This window comes from Apiospora phragmitis (assembly GCF_038363925.1).
Source record: "Apiospora phragmitis strain CBS 135458 chromosome Unknown utg000013l:1.0-2965645.0:1.0-2969333.0, whole genome shotgun sequence".
Lineage (NCBI taxonomy): Eukaryota > Fungi > Ascomycota > Sordariomycetes > Amphisphaeriales > Apiosporaceae > Apiospora > Apiospora phragmitis.
Genome location: NW_027117413.1, coordinates 2923894 through 2944069, shown reverse-complemented (window position 1 = coordinate 2944069; position 20176 = coordinate 2923894). Strand labels below are relative to the sequence as shown.

General features: G+C 56.6%; 10 protein-coding genes across 10 annotated transcripts; 5 read left to right on the top strand and 5 right to left on the bottom strand.

The window, feature by feature from the left end:
- Positions 1 to 1529: 1529 nt before the first annotated feature.
- On the top strand, positions 1530 to 3093 carry PG994_014625 (uncharacterized protein; the record flags this gene model as incomplete). The annotated part of the gene is made up of 2 exons (XM_066866034.1): positions 1530 to 1782; positions 1874 to 3093. The coding sequence occupies 2 exons, from the start codon at positions 1530 to 1532 to the stop codon at positions 3091 to 3093; spliced, it is 1473 nt and encodes a 490-aa protein (XP_066709163.1).
- A 384-nt stretch (positions 3094 to 3477) lies between these two features.
- PG994_014624 (uncharacterized protein) lies at positions 3478 to 4229 on the top strand (the record flags this gene model as incomplete). Its single annotated transcript, XM_066866033.1, has 2 exons — positions 3478 to 3670; positions 3808 to 4229. The coding sequence occupies 2 exons, from the start codon at positions 3478 to 3480 to the stop codon at positions 4227 to 4229; spliced, it is 615 nt and encodes a 204-aa protein (XP_066709162.1).
- Positions 4230 to 4494: 265 nt separating this feature from the next.
- Positions 4495 to 4881, bottom strand: PG994_014623 (uncharacterized protein; the record flags this gene model as incomplete). Its single annotated transcript, XM_066866032.1, has 1 exon — positions 4495 to 4881. The coding sequence occupies one exon, from the start codon at positions 4879 to 4881 to the stop codon at positions 4495 to 4497; it is 387 nt and encodes a 128-aa protein (XP_066709161.1).
- A 141-nt stretch (positions 4882 to 5022) lies between these two features.
- Positions 5023 to 6441, bottom strand: PG994_014622 (amino acid permease/ SLC12A domain-containing protein; the record flags this gene model as incomplete). Its single annotated transcript, XM_066866031.1, has 3 exons — positions 5023 to 5874; positions 5958 to 6342; positions 6392 to 6441. 3 exons carry the CDS (start codon positions 6439 to 6441, stop codon positions 5023 to 5025), a joined length of 1287 nt encoding a protein of 428 aa, XP_066709160.1.
- A 437-nt stretch (positions 6442 to 6878) lies between these two features.
- On the bottom strand, positions 6879 to 8041 carry PG994_014621 (uncharacterized protein; the record flags this gene model as incomplete). The annotated part of the gene is made up of 3 exons (XM_066866030.1): positions 6879 to 6983; positions 7113 to 7682; positions 7754 to 8041. The coding sequence occupies 3 exons, from the start codon at positions 8039 to 8041 to the stop codon at positions 6879 to 6881; spliced, it is 963 nt and encodes a 320-aa protein (XP_066709159.1).
- Positions 8042 to 9120: 1079 nt separating this feature from the next.
- PG994_014620 (uncharacterized protein) lies at positions 9121 to 9637 on the bottom strand (the record flags this gene model as incomplete). The annotated part of the gene is made up of 2 exons (XM_066866029.1): positions 9121 to 9368; positions 9448 to 9637. The coding sequence occupies 2 exons, from the start codon at positions 9635 to 9637 to the stop codon at positions 9121 to 9123; spliced, it is 438 nt and encodes a 145-aa protein (XP_066709158.1).
- Positions 9638 to 11239: 1602 nt separating this feature from the next.
- On the top strand, positions 11240 to 12313 carry PG994_014619 (Porphobilinogen deaminase; the record flags this gene model as incomplete). Its single annotated transcript, XM_066866028.1, has 1 exon — positions 11240 to 12313. One exon carries the CDS (start codon positions 11240 to 11242, stop codon positions 12311 to 12313), a length of 1074 nt encoding a protein of 357 aa, XP_066709157.1.
- Positions 12314 to 12747: 434 nt separating this feature from the next.
- On the bottom strand, positions 12748 to 13426 carry PG994_014618 (glycine cleavage H-protein; the record flags this gene model as incomplete). The annotated part of the gene is made up of 2 exons (XM_066866027.1): positions 12748 to 13148; positions 13285 to 13426. The coding sequence occupies 2 exons, from the start codon at positions 13424 to 13426 to the stop codon at positions 12748 to 12750; spliced, it is 543 nt and encodes a 180-aa protein (XP_066709156.1).
- A 2119-nt stretch (positions 13427 to 15545) lies between these two features.
- PG994_014617 (uncharacterized protein) lies at positions 15546 to 16709 on the top strand (the record flags this gene model as incomplete). The annotated part of the gene is made up of 3 exons (XM_066866026.1): positions 15546 to 16361; positions 16440 to 16541; positions 16611 to 16709. The coding sequence occupies 3 exons, from the start codon at positions 15546 to 15548 to the stop codon at positions 16707 to 16709; spliced, it is 1017 nt and encodes a 338-aa protein (XP_066709155.1).
- Positions 16710 to 18875: 2166 nt separating this feature from the next.
- Positions 18876 to 20163, top strand: PG994_014616 (cyanide hydratase; the record flags this gene model as incomplete). Its single annotated transcript, XM_066866025.1, has 3 exons — positions 18876 to 18905; positions 18971 to 19082; positions 19190 to 20163. The coding sequence occupies 3 exons, from the start codon at positions 18876 to 18878 to the stop codon at positions 20161 to 20163; spliced, it is 1116 nt and encodes a 371-aa protein (XP_066709154.1).
- Positions 20164 to 20176: the final 13 nt, after the last annotated feature.

Here is a 20176-nt window from a genome sequence, read left to right as displayed (position 1 = left end):
GACCATCATGACGAGCTGGACATACCAAGTAGTTTCGAATGGTTTCCCTGGAATAAGCTGATGATTGGGTTTATGGCTTGTTTCATCTGGATGACTCGTCGGTTGGCTTGTCACTCTTTATCGGAGAACACGGTAGGATCAGGAGTCCGTGTATTGTTATGTATTGTATCGTATCGGATGCCCTCGTCGACAGCGTTGACAGCACCAAGTAGGCCGAGGTCAAACGAGAAACGTTGTTGTTCGAATCGAGCTTCGCGAAGGTGTCACGCCCGAAGAACTGCTCATGAACAACCCGGCATACAAGTCGAGGTCGGCCCGTCAAGTCAAGGCTTGCCCATAGAAGACGAGCCAGTCACATTGGCCAGTATCTCACCGCTGACTTCCAAGAGATTTCACTTCGTTGGCCACCCAGTAATGTGCTAGCATAGTTGGATATCATGGTAACGGTCCCCTACTAGATGAAGTGCCCGCGCGCGATTCGTACGCAAGCCGTTGGCAATTGGGGAAGCCTTGCGAGCGAAGGGTGAAGGACCTGGACAACTAGAGCTGAGATGGCGTCAGTGAATAACGTGCACGGTACAGAGGTCGCCAATAAGACGGATGCACTATCTGTATTGCTGTTGATCGGATGATGCCCTTTAGGGGTCCGCCAGCGAGCTTATATCGGTCGAGGTGGTAGTACTACGTGCAAATACATACCGCCCAGAACGAGCACACGGAGCACATATTGAGCCGGGCCACAACGCTGAGCTAGAAGAGTACTAACCCGCAAAGGACGTGAAACAAAAATCTAACCTAGACCATCCATTGTAATAGGAAAGTAGACCATAGATAGGGTTGACTCATGGCCTAAGGCGGGAGCAATATTCAGATCCCGCAAGGCAGGCTACTTGTCGCCTCGAGGCGCGATGGCTACGACCAGAAGTTGCATGGACAAACATCTGCTTAAGAGCTGCAGACACATTTCTCAATGGGTGACCAATTCCGTCCCGAGCCATGACTATAACTGGCCCTGTTAACCCTGGAGGTCTAGCAAACGGACGTCGTTGATTGGCCCTGCGTTGCAAACCGGTTTTTGGGCCGGCCCATAATAGCATGCCCTCCACGCTTGGCGCTGGGCAAAAAGCTCCGGGGAGAGCTACGGAAGATGTGCGATTTGCCTAACGTTAACCGAAGCCAGAGGAGAGAGTACAGGTAAGTATGAAGGGTGGGGCCGCAGCAGCTATCCGCCGGGGATATCTACAGGGATCGTATTACACCAACGTCATGGAGAGGTCGATTGAGCCCGATGAAATCGATCAGGGAAAGGGGCTTGAAACGTCACTGGCTCCCACCGAGAAACCGAGATGCACCTGGCGTTAAGCGAAGAGGGACATGGCAAATTACCGACATGAGAGAGAGATGGAAGACCTGACGGCGGCCGACCGACTTTCCCATCTGCCCAAGCACTTTCTCATGATCTCGTCCATCCATCCATCCATCCACCATTACCCAAAGACAATGAATAGTGGTCGGCCATAGCGTTCACAATGAGCGATCCGAATCCCAACGTCAGCAATGGCACCTGTTACACGGCCTCGGGCCAAAAGCTCGACCAGAGCTTCATCCCGTGCGGCAACGACGCCTTCGGCCGCCAGACGTGCTGCGGCAAGGGCGACAACTGCTTGGCCGACGGCGCCTGTTTCGGAGTACATGGCCAAGGATATGGCTCCATGTTGACGTACTGGGCCGGCTGCAGCGACCCGGACTATGAAGACGCGAGCTGTCCCAAGAAGGTGGTGGGTGAGTGCTGCGCAATGTCCCCCCCCCCCCCCCCAAGTTTAACGAATGCTCTAAGGGCGAAGGGCTGACGACGGTTCGGGGGGATAAACAGATCAGCCATGGGTGGCCTTGACGTTATGCGACAACGGCGACGGCGAATGGGCCATCTGCTCGCAGAAAGGAAACCCCTCCACGCTCCAGCCCGGCGCGTACTGCAGCTGCACCGACACGGCCAAAGCCACCGTGGCCTTCAAGGACGCGAGATCGTTATCGAATCTCGTGTCGCTGCCCCAGAACACGGGCGACACCATGAGTTTCTTCGGGGACTACAAACCGACGGCCACGGTCCCGACGGCGAGTTCCACGGGAGGAGGCCAAGCCACGTCTCCTGTCAAGACCACATCACGTACGTTAGAGACCAGTACCATTCCCCCGTCAAGCCCACCAGCTGGCACCACCACCCCATCAACGTCTTCCCCCCTGCGCTCAAGTGACTCATCTTCTGGCTCTTCTTCAGCAACCACCTTCACCGACGCCAACGGCCGAACCACGACAGCGACAGTCACTAGAACCGCCACCTCACCAAATAACACCAACGCAGGATCGAACACGGGCAACGGAGAGGGCGGTTCCGACTCGGAGTCAGCGGGCCTCGATACGGGGGCCAAGATCGGCGTGGGCGTCGGCGTGGCCGTGGGCGGCGTACTACTCCTCGCACTTGTGCTCTTGCTCCTCCGGCGACGCCGCAGCCGCCCGGCGAAGAGGATAGAAGAAGATGGAGGGGCCATGCCGCCGCCCGAGCCCAAAGTGCCCCTCGCGGACAGTGCAGCGATATTGGAGGCGGATGGCCGGCCTGCGAAGCCCCACAAGCTACGGGGCGAGCTCGGAGAGGGGACGGCGGCGGTAGGACGACGGCCCTCGAACAAATTGAAATCGGCACACCGCCCGCGCCCGTCCGATGGCTCGGCCGTCAGTGAGCTCGAGGGCTCTCTGGGTGGTGCTGGGGCTGGTGATGGTGTTGTTGGTGCCAGGCATAGCGAGACGGCAGCGCCACCAGCGGACGAAGGATTGGCTACGGTGGCCGAGCTGCCAGGGACGGATGTGCAAGGCGGGAACGGGAACTACGGACGACGACTCGCCAGTGATGATTCTTTAGTCCCCGCGCCACTTCAAGTCCACCATGGTGGAGAGGGTGGGCATGCAGCTCCCCAGGCTTCAACGGCATCGGGGCCTGCGGATAGGAGAACAGGGGGAGAAAGTCAGATGACTAGCGATGCACGAGTCGAAGGGGCCCAAGTCAAACCATGGGGTGCAAGATGGCGGCGGACGTGATGATGTTTTGGCAGAATGATTTGATGAGCGAGCGAAACCGGAGTACAATTGACTGAAACAATACAATGATACCATGAAATACACGAGTCGATGTACCAATTTACATGCGTGAAGAAGAAACGTCGGGTTGAATTGGCGGTTGTCGCGAAGTCCACGGATCCACCTCCCCATTAAACAGAAGGACCACAACAGCCCCAGCTCAGCCCTACCTAGCTTCATCCGAGATGGCTGCCTGCTGACTCACCGGAGATAGCACCCGACAAAATATGAAATAGGCAAATGTCACCAGTTTTATCTGCTGTGGAATTGCGTTGTCAATTATCTGTCCAGGTTAGGAACTTGATCTCGAGGTTGAGCAGACGAGAAGCCATCGACCGGATCGCAATGTACCAAAGCCTACAGCTGCCCTGGTCGGCAGAGCCCAGCCCCGAGGAGATGGCCTACAGAAAGGCAGGCTTGGTGCGCACCCAAGGCACAGTGTTCCTGCTGCCGCCCGATCGAGCGGCCCTGGTCGAGTCATTCAACGCCCCTCCGAGGCCCAAGTCACGCATGTCAGCGGGCGCCGTCGCTCTTTGCAGTAAGTGCCATGTTTCAAGAAATCGGGGGACCTTCCTATGTTGTGTACTACTGCAGGTCCGTGACAGCCGAGCAGCTGGGAGCTGTGTGGTTGAGTGGCTGGTACGCGGGGTAATTGATTGACACCCAACTCAATAGAACATTTCGAGCGTGGCGGGGCTTCGTCAGAGCATGGTCGGCCACATCCCTTTTGGCCCTGGCCCAAGGGCAGCAACGAGCACAAAACGGAGCTCGCGGCCGGCGTGCTGGACAACGTCTTGGGCAATGTTCGCTGGGAGAACGTGCTCATGCTGCATTCGTACGTCGCCATTTACGAGGTCCGGAATAGCCGCGGGTTCGGGCTGCGGTGGACTTTGAACCTCGAGGGCGGCACGACACCGCCGTCTGACCTCGAGCCAGCAGCGGCAACAACAACTGCCATGACAGATGATAACGTTCCTTCCGGGGCGGATGCGGACCAGGGACCGACGCCTGCATTGAGGATATCCAGCGTCGCCTTTCGCGGTTTCGTTGAGCCCATTCTGAACCTGGATCACGAGTTGCCTGACGCACCAGTTTAGATGCAGTAGTGGTCAAGGTACAGCTTCGATTAATGACACCAATAATTTAAACACGGCAATTTAGGTCCTCGACAATGAGCCGGCAACGGATTCGACATGGAATGGTCACTGCACAGCAAAGAGTTTGAGATGAAACGTATTTGAGTCGCGTAGAAGGGTATCCCAAAATGATGACGTCTATGCTGTCTATGATATCTATTACAATACTTGTTAGGATGATTTGCTCTAATGGATCTATATCTCAGCGCGGGAAGATCCAGCAACATTAGTAGTCCTCCGCGTGGTTGCTGAGCACGAGTTTACTGAGAACCCTCCGGAAGGCGACCAGACCAAAGATCCATGTCGCGCGCTCGGATAAACTGGGGAACTTGGTCAGCGCACTAACAAATTCGAACGGATCGGATGAGCTGAGCCGGCCTGGACTTACCTTGGTCTTGTACACAAGCTTCCAGATGATGATGGGGATCACAAAGATGGGGATCCCAACATAGGCCGCGATGAAGCCCGAGGCCGTAAAGTTCCCCTTGAGGAAGACGGGGAAGCCGGTGATGAGGACAATGGCGGACGAGCCGATGAACCCGATCCACGCCGCGTAGGGCTGGAAGGGCGCCTCCCATGGCAGCGTGTCGCGGCTCACGCCCTGCACCTGCATGGCGCGGTGGAAGCGGATGTAGCAGAAGCAGAGCGTGGCCCAGGCGATGAGCCCGGCGACCGAGCTAAGGATGAGGAGCCAAGAGAAGGCCTGGGCGGCCCCGCCCGCTCCGAGACTGAGATAGGCCAGGGGGCCGAACAGCTAGGCGGCGATGACGGCCACCCAGGGCACACCGTTCTTGGTGGTGCGGCCAAAGATCTGCGGCAGCTGGCGGTCCGTCGTCATGGCCACATTCATGCGGGACCCGACCCAGCAGTACGAGTTGCCCGCCGACCAGGCCGAGATCATAATGCAGGCATTCACAATACTGGGCAGCACGCTGATGCCGGCCTCGCGGATGGCGATGACCCAGGGCGAGCTGTTGGCGTTACCCGTGCCCGAAACCAGGGAAGCATTGCGCGGGTCCACGACGAGGCTAATAAACAAAGCGCCCAAGATGTAAAAGATGGCGATGCGGTAGGTGACGTTGCGGGCCGAGCTCGGGATGGTCTTGTGCGGGTTGACGGCCTCGGCCGCGGTGATGACGACGGTCTCGACGCCGATTAAGCTGAAACTAGCGTTCACAAAGGCCGACAGGAAGCCCAGGAAGTGGCCGGTCGAGCCGGTGATGCCGTGGAAGTCGGTCCAGGCGCCCGGCTCGCGCCAGTACTTGAATCCGACCTTTTCGTGGTGGGGCGCGCCGCCGGCCGTGATGACGATGGAGACGAGGAGGAGGCCGATGAAGCAGGTCACCTTGATGGCGCCCGTGATGACCTCGGTCTCGCCGAAAAACCGGACGCTCATGAGGTTGATGGCCAGGATCAGAGCCAGCGAGATGCTGATGAGCACGGCCGGCGAGATGTCGGACCAATACGAGACGAGGATGGCGGCGGCGGAACATTCGGACGCGATGGCGATGGTGAAGCAGTAGCCGTAGGATATGGCCAGCGAGAAGCCGACCGCGGGGTCGATGAACCGGGTAGCCCAGTGAGGGAAGGATCCTGCTGTAGGGATCTGCAGCACATGGGTCTGGTCAGGCCAAGTTCGTGGCCAATATCGAGTATACAATGGGGGAGGGCACGGGGGGCTCGACTCACCAAGGTTGCCAGCTCGGCGATACTCTGCATCACGCACCAGAGAATGCCTCCGACGATGATGAAGGCCAGAAGCAGACCGGCGGGGCCGGCCTTCGCATAGGCCGCGCCCGTGCCGATGAAGAGACCGGTACCGATACCGCTGGTGATACCAATCATGGTCACCTGGTAGCTGCGCAGCCGCCGCTGGGTCGCGCCATGCCCGCCGACGTTGAGCTGCGGCACGTAGGGGTCTTTGTCCTCCTGCTGGCTGTGCAGCGCCCTCTCGGCATCCCGATGAATCGCATGGGACTCGGCGGCGGCGGCGGCGGCATCCCAGAAATTGTCGTGACGGAAGCCATAGTCTTGATCCGCAAGAGGAGGGGTCGTCGGGCTTGGGCACCTTATCCTAGGAGACTGGGAGAACACAACGACAAGACACTAATGCAGGTACGCACGAGGGCGAACGACGAGGGGGGAGCTCCCATGTGTGCCATTTTAAAGACATTTTGAATAGAGGCATCGATATGCTGTGCTACTCGGTAGTTCCGCTATCGCTGCTGTCCGTCCCTTGCATACATTGTCCCCGGTGGCAGGCCACTTCCGGATATCGGGCACAGGGGGGGGAGAATTTTCCACGCGCGGTGGATCCTTGGGGCGCGACGGTTCAGCGACGGGCACATGAGCTGGGCCGGAGAGTCCCGCCTCCGCTGTTCCAGCCCTCCAGGGCCTTGACGAAATAGGCTACTGGCCTTGGGTAGCTGGTAGCTGGGTTCTAGGCCCTTGCGCGAGGGGACTACGGACTACTCTCCAGATCTCAATTGGCCTGGCCCGAGTGGGACCCTCACGGTGGCGTGCTGGGACGGCTGAGACTGCTGGGACTAGGGCGAGAGAGCTGTGGTGAAAGAATAGTTACATCTTTTTAGAGGGATATGACGTGACGAGTCATGTGCGCGAGGAACCTGGGAATTCCCATCGAAGCTCATTGATTTCGGCGGCAGAGGCTTTGCAGCAGCCACCCACTATGAAGGACCTGAAAACGCCCTGGTCCTGCGTGGATCGCACAATATTGGCAAGTTCCTTGGCCCAGGGTCCCTAGATAGATGGAGATATTGACAGTGAGCATGTGAGTGTGACAGGAAAGCTTGACATAACAGAAAGGCTTGGAAGAAGACGCACCTTATGGTCCGCCGCTTGCGTATGTGCCTGCTGCTTCTCCCACTTCTTGGTCGTCGTGTTGTAGACTTCGCCTTTGGTGCCGTCGGGATATAACAGTAAGCACGGCGCCGTCTCCAAAGTCGGAGCGGACGTCATGCTTCGGACACTTTCGCCGTAACTCTTGATGAGGCTGGGAAGCTTATTCAACTTGGTGCAGTTGATGCCGATGCCCCATGGTTTGGAACCGCCACTTAGAGGTTCCAGCATCCCCTTCACCGCGTGGTCGACGGGGGTCCCGTCCGGCAGCAGATTGGCCTCGCCCGGGAACACGCAGGAAATCCAGAACTCCTTGCCCATATCCGCATCGTGGTACGCCCTCCGCACCGCGCGGATCTCGTCGAGGCGGGGGAGCGTCTCAAAGGCCACATAGGCGATGCGGTCCATCAAGCCCTGGACGTTGGTAAACAAGCGCAGCCGCTCCAGATGCCACCGGTACAATGCCTCCTCGGTGTCGTGGTCGTCGTCGTATTTCCCGCTGTACTCCTGGCTGGGGAGCATGCACGCCCATAAGGGCCCAGGCTCAAGGCCAGGCTGGCCGAAGAAGAAGAGGAGCTCTGGTGTGGTGGTGCTGCTCTCCTCGCCGCCTTCTCCGCAATCCGGACGGCGTTGGCCAGGTAGCGCTCAATGGCGAACCTGGGGATGCCGTCCGGGAACGGGGCGACTTTGGTCCTCGCGAAGCCCTCGATGGAGACCTGGTAGGTGGGGGTGAGCAGCACGTCGGCGCCGGCCTCGACAAAGTCCCTCTGGCAGGCCAGCAGCGTATCCGGATCGGAGACGATCAGGTGCGACGACCATAGCGGGGTCGCGTCGTCGAACACGACACCGTAGCGATCCTCCAACGAAGTGCCGAGACCCCCGTCCAGTATGCGCACACGCTCGGGAGTCGTCATCGTCATGTCCTACCTACCTCTTTTTATTTGTCGAGTCCCGGAAGAGAAAAGCGCAGAATTAGGGAAAATGGAAAGATGAATATTTATGTGTGTTTTTGGGGGGCCAGTCTTCACAGGTTGCTACCCAGCCGCTAGAACTGCATCGTTTCTTCTTCTGAGGGGTGTCCGACCGAAGGATTTAGATACAATAACTACTGGAATTAGCTAATCTAGCCCCTTGGCCGGGAATCGCAGCACACATTGCCTGCTGCGTCTCAGGTACCCCATGCATGTGGACACCTACTAATTAACAGGAGCTCTCGACGGACTTGGCGGCCTGCGACACTGCCTCGTCGACTTGTATTGACCACAGGGGTTGGATGGATGTTCGCAGCCATCGGGAATTCGAGCAAGAAAATATCATCTAAATCATGCATAATATGCGCACGGCATCCAATACTATGCAATGAGTCTGGATCAATGGAAGGTAAAGTAGAAATCAGGAAGGAATATTGAAGGTATACCAGATGATCGCTGATAGAACACTCCAATCGACCCCATTTTTAACTGAACCGCCGCGTCAACAGAGGCGGGGCTTTCGCCGATACACTCAACTCCGTTCTGAAGAAAGTGGTTGACCCCTTCCAGTTACTACAAGTGACTAGGTAGGTATATGCTATATCAAGTACGGATACACAGTCCGGTAAATCAAGGAAGCTCACCAAGAAATAAAAGGGCTATCAGGATAGGATTACGAGACTCGGGTTTAGTGAACGGACATTCTAAATCATCTACATCACACGTCTCGGGAATACATGACAGTCACATGCAAGATGTACAACTGGAACTTATTTCCCTAGAAAGGGCATGAAATGATGTTTCTTACGAACTACATTATGCTCTCGTCCTTCTGATCAGACCCTCAAACGTCATGCTGGACCACGGAGATAAGAAGTCATTGACGAAAAAGCAATATGGGATAAAGCGAGCGACCTGGTAACTGTCCTGCCACCCCCACCACCACTGTACTGCTTGGATATCGGGATGCCATCTCAAGGAAACCTTTGTGGTTTGACGGAGCTGTCCCGACCTGTACGGAACTAATCGCACTTTTGGGGGTTCGCGCACGCCGAGTCGCAGTGGGCAATGTTGTTGCTGGCCGGCTCGTCGAGGCACTTGCCACTGCAGGCGCACATCAGCTGGATGCTGGCGGGCGCGTCGTTCATGCAGATGAAGACGGCCTGGCCGGGCGGCGTCTTCGGGGTGTTGTTCGGACAGTAGTCCTTGAGCCCGTCGCAGTAGGTCTTGTTGATGGTGTCGGGGGAGAAATCTACCATGATGCGCCGGGCTGTCAGAGGGCGAGAGAGAGAGAGAGAGAGAGAGGAAAGTTCGAACGAGTGGAGGGAGAGAAGAAGAAGAAGACTTACTGTGTCCGCCTGACTGGAGCATGTAGCCGCAGTAGGTGTAGCCTTTCCCACAGTTGGCGGACGTGCTGGTGCTCAGGGGCGCACGAGCCGATGCCAGTGAGGAGGGTGGCAAGTTCTGATGCTTCTGGATACTGGCCAAGCCCAAGCTGGCAAAAAAGATGGCATTTCTCAGACCGGTGCAGCTTCTCATCTTGAATAGCGTCTCGTTCGGTGAATGTATTTCAAGGACACGGAACAGATCTGATTCGGTTGGTAACTGCGTGTGGCTTTGGAAGCTTCGGGGTCAGTGATGCCTTGGATGTTGAAAGAGATGGGTTTGATATCATAGCGATCTCAGGCTTTATAGACGGTGTCGAACGAACTGAGAGATCTAGTCCGTTTTATGGAATGGTTTCCTCGGGGTCACGGCATGGGCTTGGGATAGGGATCAGGTGAGTACTACTGCCGTCCGTGGCAAGTTAAAGCGACACATTACTTCATATCGAAACCATGAGGAAGTCCCGCGTCCTCAAGGCCCAGGACGGGGGATGCTGAGGACGATTACGCGAGGTATTAGAATATCATTCGTTAGGATACATCGTGGTCAGCGACGGCCCCGGTGAAATGTGTCACGATTGCACCTAGAAGGTGCCTAAACGAGCCGTATAACGACTGGAAGACTTGCTCAGTGACGCGTTCCAGGTCACGTATGTAGCATCATGTTGCCATAGAAAGCCGAACAGGCCGTAAGGCTTTAGGATCCATGATGGAGCTTGCCATCAGAAGAGGAAGCGCGGCTCTGATGAAGTTGGTCGTGTCCCCACGACGGGCACACTTGTGATGGTCCAGCCTGTCCATGTGACGCCGGATCCGTGTCTCGGGCGGGACTTAGGGGGCTTACAATGGGACTATCCACAGCAGGTCTCGGTTATCGGAAGAATCGAAAGGAGGCAGATGCGAGATGCGATACAGCAGGTTAGTGACCAGTAGAACTACCCTGCGTAGGTTGCGCGCGCCTGCATTAGTGGCATCGCATCGAGGCACGAGGCTGGATTTAGTCCGGGTTAGAGCAAGGGGCCAGGGAGGAGGTCGGCAAGGAGACAGTTGGTCATAGAAGGTTCCAACGGTGGTGTCACGGGAGGCGCCGAGAGTCTAAAGTCTGACAGGCAAACAGGAAAGCAAGGGGAGAGGGGCGAGTTGATGATTATTGGATCGTACCTGGCGTTGGGGTGCATGATGGTTCTTCATGTTTAGGAGCCAAGAGCAGGCCTACATGTAGTGGTCAGTTAATTCCACTGCTTCAAGATAACATTGAAGATAGAAACGATTGGCATGGTCTCACTCGGCTAGTCGGGATTGGATCAATATGAAAAATACGGAATGGTCCCATGCAGTAGTAGGATATTATTGTGTCCATCATGGCACAGACAACTAAATCCATAGACGGCCATTTTAGCATCCTTGCAGGCGCATGCGTCACTGATGGATGATGTCCCATTGATGTGGTACTCCGGAGTCCAGCCCAGCCCAGTCGATCTGCCCCTCATCCAGGTGCTACATAGGACTTTAGGAAAGACCCAGATTTACCCCTCCAAAACCCGAGATTGAACGCTGACTGCCCCGCGGAAGAACAGTCAGCTACAGCGCTGCAACTAATCGAACCTAGCAGCGGCTGACCTACTTCCGGAAACAAAAGTCAATTGCCGCTTGTACTGGTCAATTTTCGAGAACGAAGCAAAAAGAATCACCGGTTGTCTGACATTGAACCCATTCGAGTCCCAGTACACCCTCGTCTCTCCCCCCATCCGCCACCATGTCGACCGCCGCCGCCACCCAGCCCGTGATCACGACATCCGACGCCGCCAAGGCGGCCATGACCACGGTCCGCGTCGGCACCCGCAAGTCGGCCCTGGCCCTCAAGCAGGCCGACTTCGTCGTCGCCTCGCTGGCCAAGCTGCACCCGCACGTCCGCTTCGAGGTCCGCGGCATGGACTCGCTCGCCGACAAGGACAAGATCACCGCCCTCTACAACTTCGACAAGTCGGGCGGCAAGGGCCTCTGGACCAACGAGCTCGAGGCTGGCCTCGTCGCCAAGGAGTTGGATCTGGTCGTGCACTCCCTCAAGGACATGCCCACCAGCCTGCCCGACGGCTGCGTGCTCGCCTGTATCCCCGAGCGCGAAGACCCGCGCGATGTCGTCGTCGTCAAGAAGAGCCTCCAAGACAAGTACAAGTCGCTCGCCGACCTGCCCGCGGGAAGCGTCGTCGGCACCAGCAGCGTGCGCCGCATGGCCCAGATCCGGCGCAAGTATCCCGGGCTCGAGTTCCGCGACATGCGCGGCAACATCGACACGCGCCTGCGCAAGCTCGACGCCGAGGACGGAGAATACACGGTGCTGATCCTAGCGGCCGCAGGCTTGTCGCGCATGAGCCTCCTCAGCCGCGCCAGTCAGTACCTCGAGAGCTCGTCGGGCGGCATGCTGCACGCCGTGGGCCAGGGCGGGCTCGGCCTCGAGGCCCGCGCCGACGACGAGACGACCCTGGAACTACTGAAACCCTTCGAGAACCGCCAGGTCATGCTCGAGGCCGAGGCGGAGCGGAGCGTCATGCGCACGCTCGAGGGCGGCTGCAGCATCCCCATTGGTGTTGAGACGAAGTGGCTGGACGACAAACAGCTGCGCATGGTGGCCACGGTCGTCAGCGTGGACGGCACCGAGGGCGCCGACGCCGAGATGGTGGAGCAGATCACGACGCGGGAGGAGGCGGTGGCTTTTGGCAGAGGGATCGCCCAGGAGCTGACGGACAAGGGGGCCCAGAAGATCCTCGACGCCATCAACGCCGAGCGCGAGGCGAACCAGCAGGGCGCCGAGAAGTGGGTGCCCGCCTAGGTGCTACAAGGGGTGGTCGGGTTGGAGACCAGATATAAGATAGAAAGATACCACGAAATGTGATGCAGCTAGAAAGAGCATGCATGCGATATGCAATTTCCAGCGGTGCGATCACCAAAAGCCATATAATCTGAAGCTTGCCGAGCTTGCGCTGTCTGTTTGACGAGGAAAATACCCTGTTGTGGTGTTTCGTCTATGATACAAGGTTGAGCCAGTTCAACGACTTCTGCCTCCGCTCCGATGTGTGTGGTACTTTCCATGTGACCGTATGCACCGCGTCCAATGATCTATGTTGAACATGACCCTCTTCCTTCCTTCCCTCCCTCCTTTGCCAACCGAACGCCCGCGGTGCCCGTAGCCTCCCTCCTCTTCTTCCTGTCGCGCGAACAGGGCTGATGGTCATCTTTCTTGCTTGCTTTTCTGCCTTGACCTATCTATTCGTCGCTGCCGGTAAAGGCCTTGTACTCCTCGGCGTCCATGAGGTTCTCAAAGTCCTTGACCCCTTGCTCGTCGACGGCGACCTTGGCGATCCAGCCGCCGCCGTGGGAGTCGTCCTCGGGGACCTGGTTGATGGTGCCGGGCTTCTCCTCCAGCAGCATGTTGACCGAGGTGACGCGGCAGCTGAGGGGTGCGTTAATGTCGGCGGCGCTCTTGACCGACTCGACGGCGCCGATGGAGTCGCCGGCCTGGAAGGTCTTGCCATCTTCCGGCAGTTCGACGTAGACGACGTCGCCCAGCTCCTCGGCGGCGTACTCGGAGATGCCGATGACGCCGCTCGTCTTATCGGCGCTCAGGTCGACCCATTCGTGGTCCTTGGTGTACTTGCGGATCTCTCCTGGTGGCGTAGGGTGGTCAGTGGGATGTATAATGGAACATAGTGTTTCTTCTTCTTCTTCGTCTCCTTCTTTTCTTCTTTATTTTCTTCATAGCCATGACCCATAGGTGGGTGAGGTGCATCGAGGCCGACTTACTGAGGGGAGTAGTAGAGAAAGTCCGAAAAGCGGACGAAGGGAAGCGGGTGCTGGGCCGGGCGATAGGCGCTTGGGCAATCTTCAGGAAGTTGCCGGGCGCACGGGTGGCCCGCAGGCATCTTGTCGCAATTGAGGCTGCCATTGTGTTGTTGCGTATGGGGGATTATGGGCGCGGCAAAATAGGTGGAAGACTGAGAGCGGAGGGGGTGGTGATGATGCGATACCAATTATCACCGAATGATGAAGCTCTGACCTGATTGATTAAGCCGGCCGTGGGGAGAGAAGTTTAGCTCCAAAAAAGGGTCGGTGGTCGGGTCGGGTCAGGTCGGCTTTCGCTGCCACCAATTGAATCAATTGAAACACGCCGATTATGCATTGCCAATGCCTTATCCCCTTATCGATGCCATTCAATTGCTTGACAATTGGAATGACCCAACTCGAGTAATGCATGTGGGCGGGCGGCCTTCGGTGGAGTGAGGGTGGCTTGACTTTTTGGGGCCGATAAGAAGCGGTTTGGTGGGCTACAGGAACTTCTAGCTCTCTTCTATTGCAGATTGCACTGACTGACTGCTACCGCTATTGCGACCGTATCTATTCCTCTCACACACTGTCGTTCCTGGCACTGTCCGGGCAGTCATCGGAAGCAGTCAGAAATCAACACAGGACACCAATGAGGAAGCCCCGCGTTAATCACCGTCCAGTTGGTCAGGGGATGTTCCTTGCAACGTCAACACGCCTAGCCAGACTGGTTCGAGAAGTCATCTTCATGCAACAATGCTTGCTGCATGGAGGCTCCGATTCCAAGGCGACTGGCTGGGCGACTCTCCGTGAAACCAAGAGAAGAGGAAAGGGGAAGAGAGACAGAGCTGATGGAAGATGGAAGGAAGCCTGTCAGCCTGTTTTACTTCCAGCGAAGACAAGACCCGTCTCAGACCGAGCTGCTAAAGTAATACCACCCGTTCGCAGCGTCTGCCAAGTACGTGCATGCAAGAAAAGCCAAAAGGTCGCGACGCGTCTAGATCCCATCATAGTCCCATCGGCTTCTATTCGCTGCTTGTGATGACTGGACAACATAGCAGTCTTCTCTTGATTGGTGCCAGGAACCCCTCGTCTTCGTCGTACTTTGCAAATGTTTTCTTTCCCTTTCCCTGTCTGGCGTGTTGTTTCGTTTCCAGGGAACCGAAGTAGGTTCAAGTTATGGAGGCATCCAGCCGTGTTTCCTCCACACCCGTTCTTTGTTGCAGTCTCAGATTGTGTGTGCTCGGGATCGCCCCTCGTCCCGCCCGATCTGCACTGGCACTGGCACTTGCGAGGGATTGAGGGCCACGATGCATTCTAAAACAAGCGCCAGCACTTGGACGGTATATACATGTAGTATAAGTCAATCAATACAGTGCTCTTTTTTTTGCTTTGTCGGTCGCAGCTACAGGGCCATTGACTCCGGCCTACATTGCCCAGGTTCCGTTGATATTAGAAGGGGGGGCCACTAGTACAGAAGCCAGTACCTACCCAACGGCACCGCCTAGCGTAGCACGTTCAGGCCTGGTACCTGTCAATCGGAACACAACAAGGCCGCGTTCAGCCAACCAGAACGCTTTTTACTGGGCGGTTGTTTAGGTCTGGTGCCATCAAGACTGCTGCTGCTGCTGCTGAGGCACTGCATTTGCATTCGCGCACATCCATCCCACCAACATTGACATCAACCATTCAGGTCATGAATTGATTACCTACCTCTTCAACATCCGTACTTACTTACTTCGCAACATACATTCTTGCCGTTCAATCGATTGAGGAGAACGACTGACTGCTACTGCTCCATGTAGCATCCGCTCCATCGGTTCCAGTGGACTGCTTCTAGTCGCAGCACAGTCCAGTGTGTCCAGTCTCAGGTCAGGTTAGCCGCCGCCCGCAGCGCAGCATTGAACAACCATCGCATCGCCCGGATCTGAGACCCGCCCGGTCTGGATACGATCCATTTCGATCTGACCTCACCAACCAACACTCTCCTTCCATCGACCTCCCTTTCTTATCTCTGACCTTCGACCCATCCCTTCCCCGACTGCGAAAGTTGAGCAACTCCGTTCATTCGGCTTTGCATCCTCCGTCCACTTGCCTCTTTCGACACCCGCCTTCGAATTCTGCCGCCACTTGGCCCGCCGCCTTTCTGGTTGCCCGTGTCCACCCCACCGCTGGGCATTCTTGCCTGTCCCCAGCACAATCACAGTCACTACCACCGACCTGCCGCGCGCACGCAGCACAAGATGGATCAAGACATACCGCTGGCGTCGCCGCACGAGGTTGTGCCCAACACCCTGCCCGATGCTGTCCCCGTCGCTGCACCCGATGCTCAGCCCGAAGCCTCTATGCCTGTGGACGACACCATGGGCGGGATCGAGGGGTCGCCCAACCTGATACCCGGTGGACAGAACGGTCACGAGCGAAGACACCGATCCCTAGATCAGACCCGCCCGCAGAGCTCCCCGCTTCCCGACGACATGAACATGAACGGCCGGTTCTCGACACCCGGCACCCCCTCACAACCGCAGCCGTCAGTCTCGAGACCGGCCTCGGGTCTGTCCGGCGCGGGCGGCGAACGCCATTACAGCGACCATGCTTCTCGCGGCAGCAACGGGGCCGCCTCCAACCCGGCGGAGCCGCAGCAGAACGGCCGGAACCACGTCGTCATCAAGGTCGGCATGGTCGGGGACGCGCAGATCGGCAAGACGTCCCTGATGGTCAAGTACGTCGAGGGCAGTTGGGACGAGGACTACATCCAGACGCTCGGCGTCAACTTCATGGAGAAGACCATCAGCATCCGCAACACCGAGATCACCTTCAGCATCTGGGACCTCGGCGGCCAGCGCGAGTTCGTCAACATGCTGCCGCTCGTTTGTAATGATGCCGTCGCCATCCTCTTCATGTTCGACCTGACGCGGAAGAGCACGCTGAACAGTATCAAGGAGTGGTACCGCCAGGGCCGCGGCTTTAACAAGACGGCCATCCCCATCCTGGTGGGCACCAAGTACGACCACTTTGTCAACTTTCCGCGGGAGGACCAGGAGGAGATCTCCAACCAGGTAAGTCCCGTGGTCACGAGGGAAAGGAAGAAAGAAAGAGAGAGAGAGAAAAGCGCATTACTTGCTTTTCTTGGGAAGATCTTTATACTGATGTTGCATATCCAGGCTCGACGCTTTGCCAAGGCGATGCGCGCTGCCTTGATCTTCAGTAGTACCAGCCACAGCATCAACGTCCAGAAGGTATGATCTACCCACCCCAGTCCTCTCCGCCGCCATCTTGAAACCATGGAAACTAACTACTTTCCCCAGATATTCAAGATTGTGCTCTCCAAGGCCTTCGACCTGAAATGCACCATTCCCGAAATCGAGAATGTCGGCGAGCCCCTTCTATTATACCAATCTTGCTGATAGACCGGACGCAACCCGCTTCAGCCGCCTCTGCCTCGGCCGATCCCTAGAGTCCCTAGCTCAGATTGGTTGTTTGCAGCGTATTTGTCAAGCGCCACCCTAATTCATGGGCGCCAGGTTGCGGCTGGACGTCTCATGAATTGACGGCCTTTTATGACAAACACATAAATCTCCACACATTCTAGATTTCTTGCCCCCCCAGGGCATCCTCATCTGGCCGGCTGGAACTGTCGTAAAACGGCCAGGAGCTCCATCATACGAATCTCTGCCCATCGGATACCTGCCGCGGTGGGAGGGGGCAGTCGCATCCTTTGTGCGCTGCCGAAAGTGTACAAGTCAAAGTCACTCCAGTCTTGTGGCTGGATACTTCTCACCTCTTTCTTTTGTTCAAGTCATCATCCACACATACACAACAGCACTAGCTGTTGGTTTCACCCACCCCCCCTATGTCACGCAACTGCAGCGTAGCGTTGCATACGGCTACGAGAGATGGAGGGAAGAACGCGCGTTGGGTGGAAGCAGTGTCGATATATCCTGACCACCCGATAAGACGTCGGTCCTCCCCCCTCTTCTCTTCACACAAGCATCATACTTCTCGGCAAGGGAACACGGAAGTTCAGGCGCGCATAAGAGAAAAAGGGGAACCTTAGCAAGCAGGACTGCTTGTATTGATTTACACTACTGGAGAATGAGAGAAAAGCCCCCAAAAGGGAGGGGAAATTCGGATTTGTCAAGACTACCAACACAGCTGTAATTACTAACTATATTCCTGCCAAGTTTGTCGGCAATTTTTCTTGTCTTTCTCTTTCGTCTTGGAAAATTGGCCTGGCTCCCCCCACACACAGGAGAGGAAGAAGGGGGTCATGATTGCGTTGCATTATGGGCATACTTAAAGGCAGCGGAGAAGGCATCGTGCTACTCTGCATCTTAGGCGGCATGGCGGTGGCGCAAGAAGAAGGGACCTGTGAGCGTAGAGGTATCAATATTATTGGAACTTGCAGTCAACCTGTTGGTGAATGAGCATCACCAACCCAAACTTGGCAACGACCCATCGCGGGTTCTTCCGTCCGTATAACATGACCGTGCTATTGCCGCTTCTGGTTGGATCTGTACAGAGTTTGATGGACCTGTAAGGGGACTGGCTTCGCCAAGTAGAGGACCAACAGGTCTCGCCAAGGGGCCAATGCTACTTGGACAATGAGAGTGATGCATATCTCGTACTTTTATCCATATTGGGTGAATAGCTCAATGTACATGTAAGCCCAAGTCCAGTCGCTGTAGCGGTGATGCTACCCACCCTTCCGCGCGCTTTGTGATACCGACATGTACGATCTGAAGATGGTCTGCGAGTACGTGAAACCAACTAGCCATTGACTCTAAAAGGTTGGAGTGAGCGTAGAATGAGAGCAGACATCGTGTTAGGAATGCTTCTCCGTTTTAAAATCCAAACGGCATGAGATCCCGAGATATCTCCTGCCGGGATTTTGTTCGGTTAGGAACCCTGTAGGGATTTGACGTCGATATGCTTCGGACAAAGGATACAAACATTGAATACAGGCCTCCCTGCATGTAGAGCACCTCGTCACTTCGACCGGATGTGCTTTTCGTATCAGTGTTGATCTATTCTGGACACCACTGGCCCGTCTAGGAAGCATACACGCGGAGTGCAGCAGTCCTATGTAGCAGCAAACATCAATGATGCAGCTTACTTGCATGACTCTCGCACCCGTTTTGCCGTATTTCCACGAGGATCATTATGGTGGTATACGGATGAACAGTGAGTCCTAATCATCTCAGTGGTTCGTCCAATTCGATGAAAGTAAATGCCACCACCACCTAATCTCCTCTACGGGGATTGGGGTCATCCCTGAGACGCGGCATCCTTAATATGGTATAAGCATATCCCGGGTTGACACGAAGGAAAGATGCCGAGAGGGTGGCGTAAGAGGCCCAGTGAGCTTCAAAGGATACCCACGATTGCCGTTCTAATGTATTAAGTACCAAACTCGGTTATCTCGAGTCTCGTGTATATAAGTCTGGTTGTGGACCACGAATGGTCCTCAGCCTCTTCTATTAGAGTCTGTCACTCATTCTTGAATTACTTGAATACTTGACAACCAAACCTAACCCAGACCCTCTCTGAAGAAATCAACTGTAGCTACCATCATGCCTCTGACCAAGTACAAGGCTGCCGCTGTAAGTGAGCATACCATACGTGCTCACCCCATACAAACCCGTGGGTGCTAACTTGGGCATACTAGCTCACTTCTGAACCAGCATGGTTTGATCTGGAAGGGGGTGTGCAGAAAACTATCAGCTTAATCAACGAAGCCGGCCAAGCAGGATGCAAGCTTGTTGCATTTCCCGAAGTCTGTGAGTGTCCCCCATGGGAACAAATAGCTTATGTTGGTTCGGAGTCATCATCGCCACAAGAGATCATGGCACCGAGTAGAAGAAGGCTGACCGTGGATCTTATTCAGGGATTCCCGGATACCCTTACTGGATGTGGAAAGTCACCTACCTGCAGTCTCTGCCCATGCTGAAGAAGTACCGCGAGAACTCCATGGCGGTGGACTCGGAAGAGATGCGGCGGATCCGCCGCGCCGCCCGGGACAACCAGGTCTTCGTCTCTATGGGGTTCTCCGAGATCGACCACGCCACGCTGTACCTGGCCCAAGTACTCATCTCGCCCGCCGGCGAGGTCCTGAACCACCGTCGCAAGATCAAGCCGACGCACGTGGAGAAGCTGGTCTACGGCGACGGCGCGGGCGACACGTTCATGAGCGTGACCGCGACGGAGCTCGGCCGGCTGGGCCAGCTCAACTGCTGGGAGAACATGAACCCCTTTCTCAAGTCACTGAACCTGAGCCAGGGCGAGCAGGTCCACGTCGCGGCGTGGCCCGCGTACCCGGGCGTCGAGCGCCGCGTCCGCCCGGACCCGGCCACCAACTGCGCCGAGACCGCGAGCGACATGGTGACGCCCAACTATGCCCTCGAGACGGGCACGTGGACGCTGGCGCCCTTCCAGCGGCTGTCGGTTGAAGGTCTCCAAAAGAACACGCCAGAGGGCGTCGATCCGGAGACGGACCCAGCACCTTACAACGGCCACGCCCGGATCTACCGGCCGGACGGCAGCCTGGCGGTCGCGAAGCCGGGCAAGGACTTCGACGGGCTGATGTGCGTGGATATCGATCTCAACGAGACGCACCTGACCAAGACGCTCGCGGACTTTGCGGGGCACTACATGCGGCCGGACCTGATCCGGCTGCTGGTGGATACGCGGCGCAAGGAGCTGGTGACCGAGGCGGACCCGCGGGGCGGTGGGGGCATTGCTTCCTACAGCACGCGCCAGCGGTTGGGGCTGGACAGGCCGCTGGATCCGAAGCCGGAGAGGTACGGGGGCAAGGGCGCGGTCGGGAAGGAGGAGTTGGCGGAGGAGACGGTGACGCTATAAGGGAGAGTGGAGG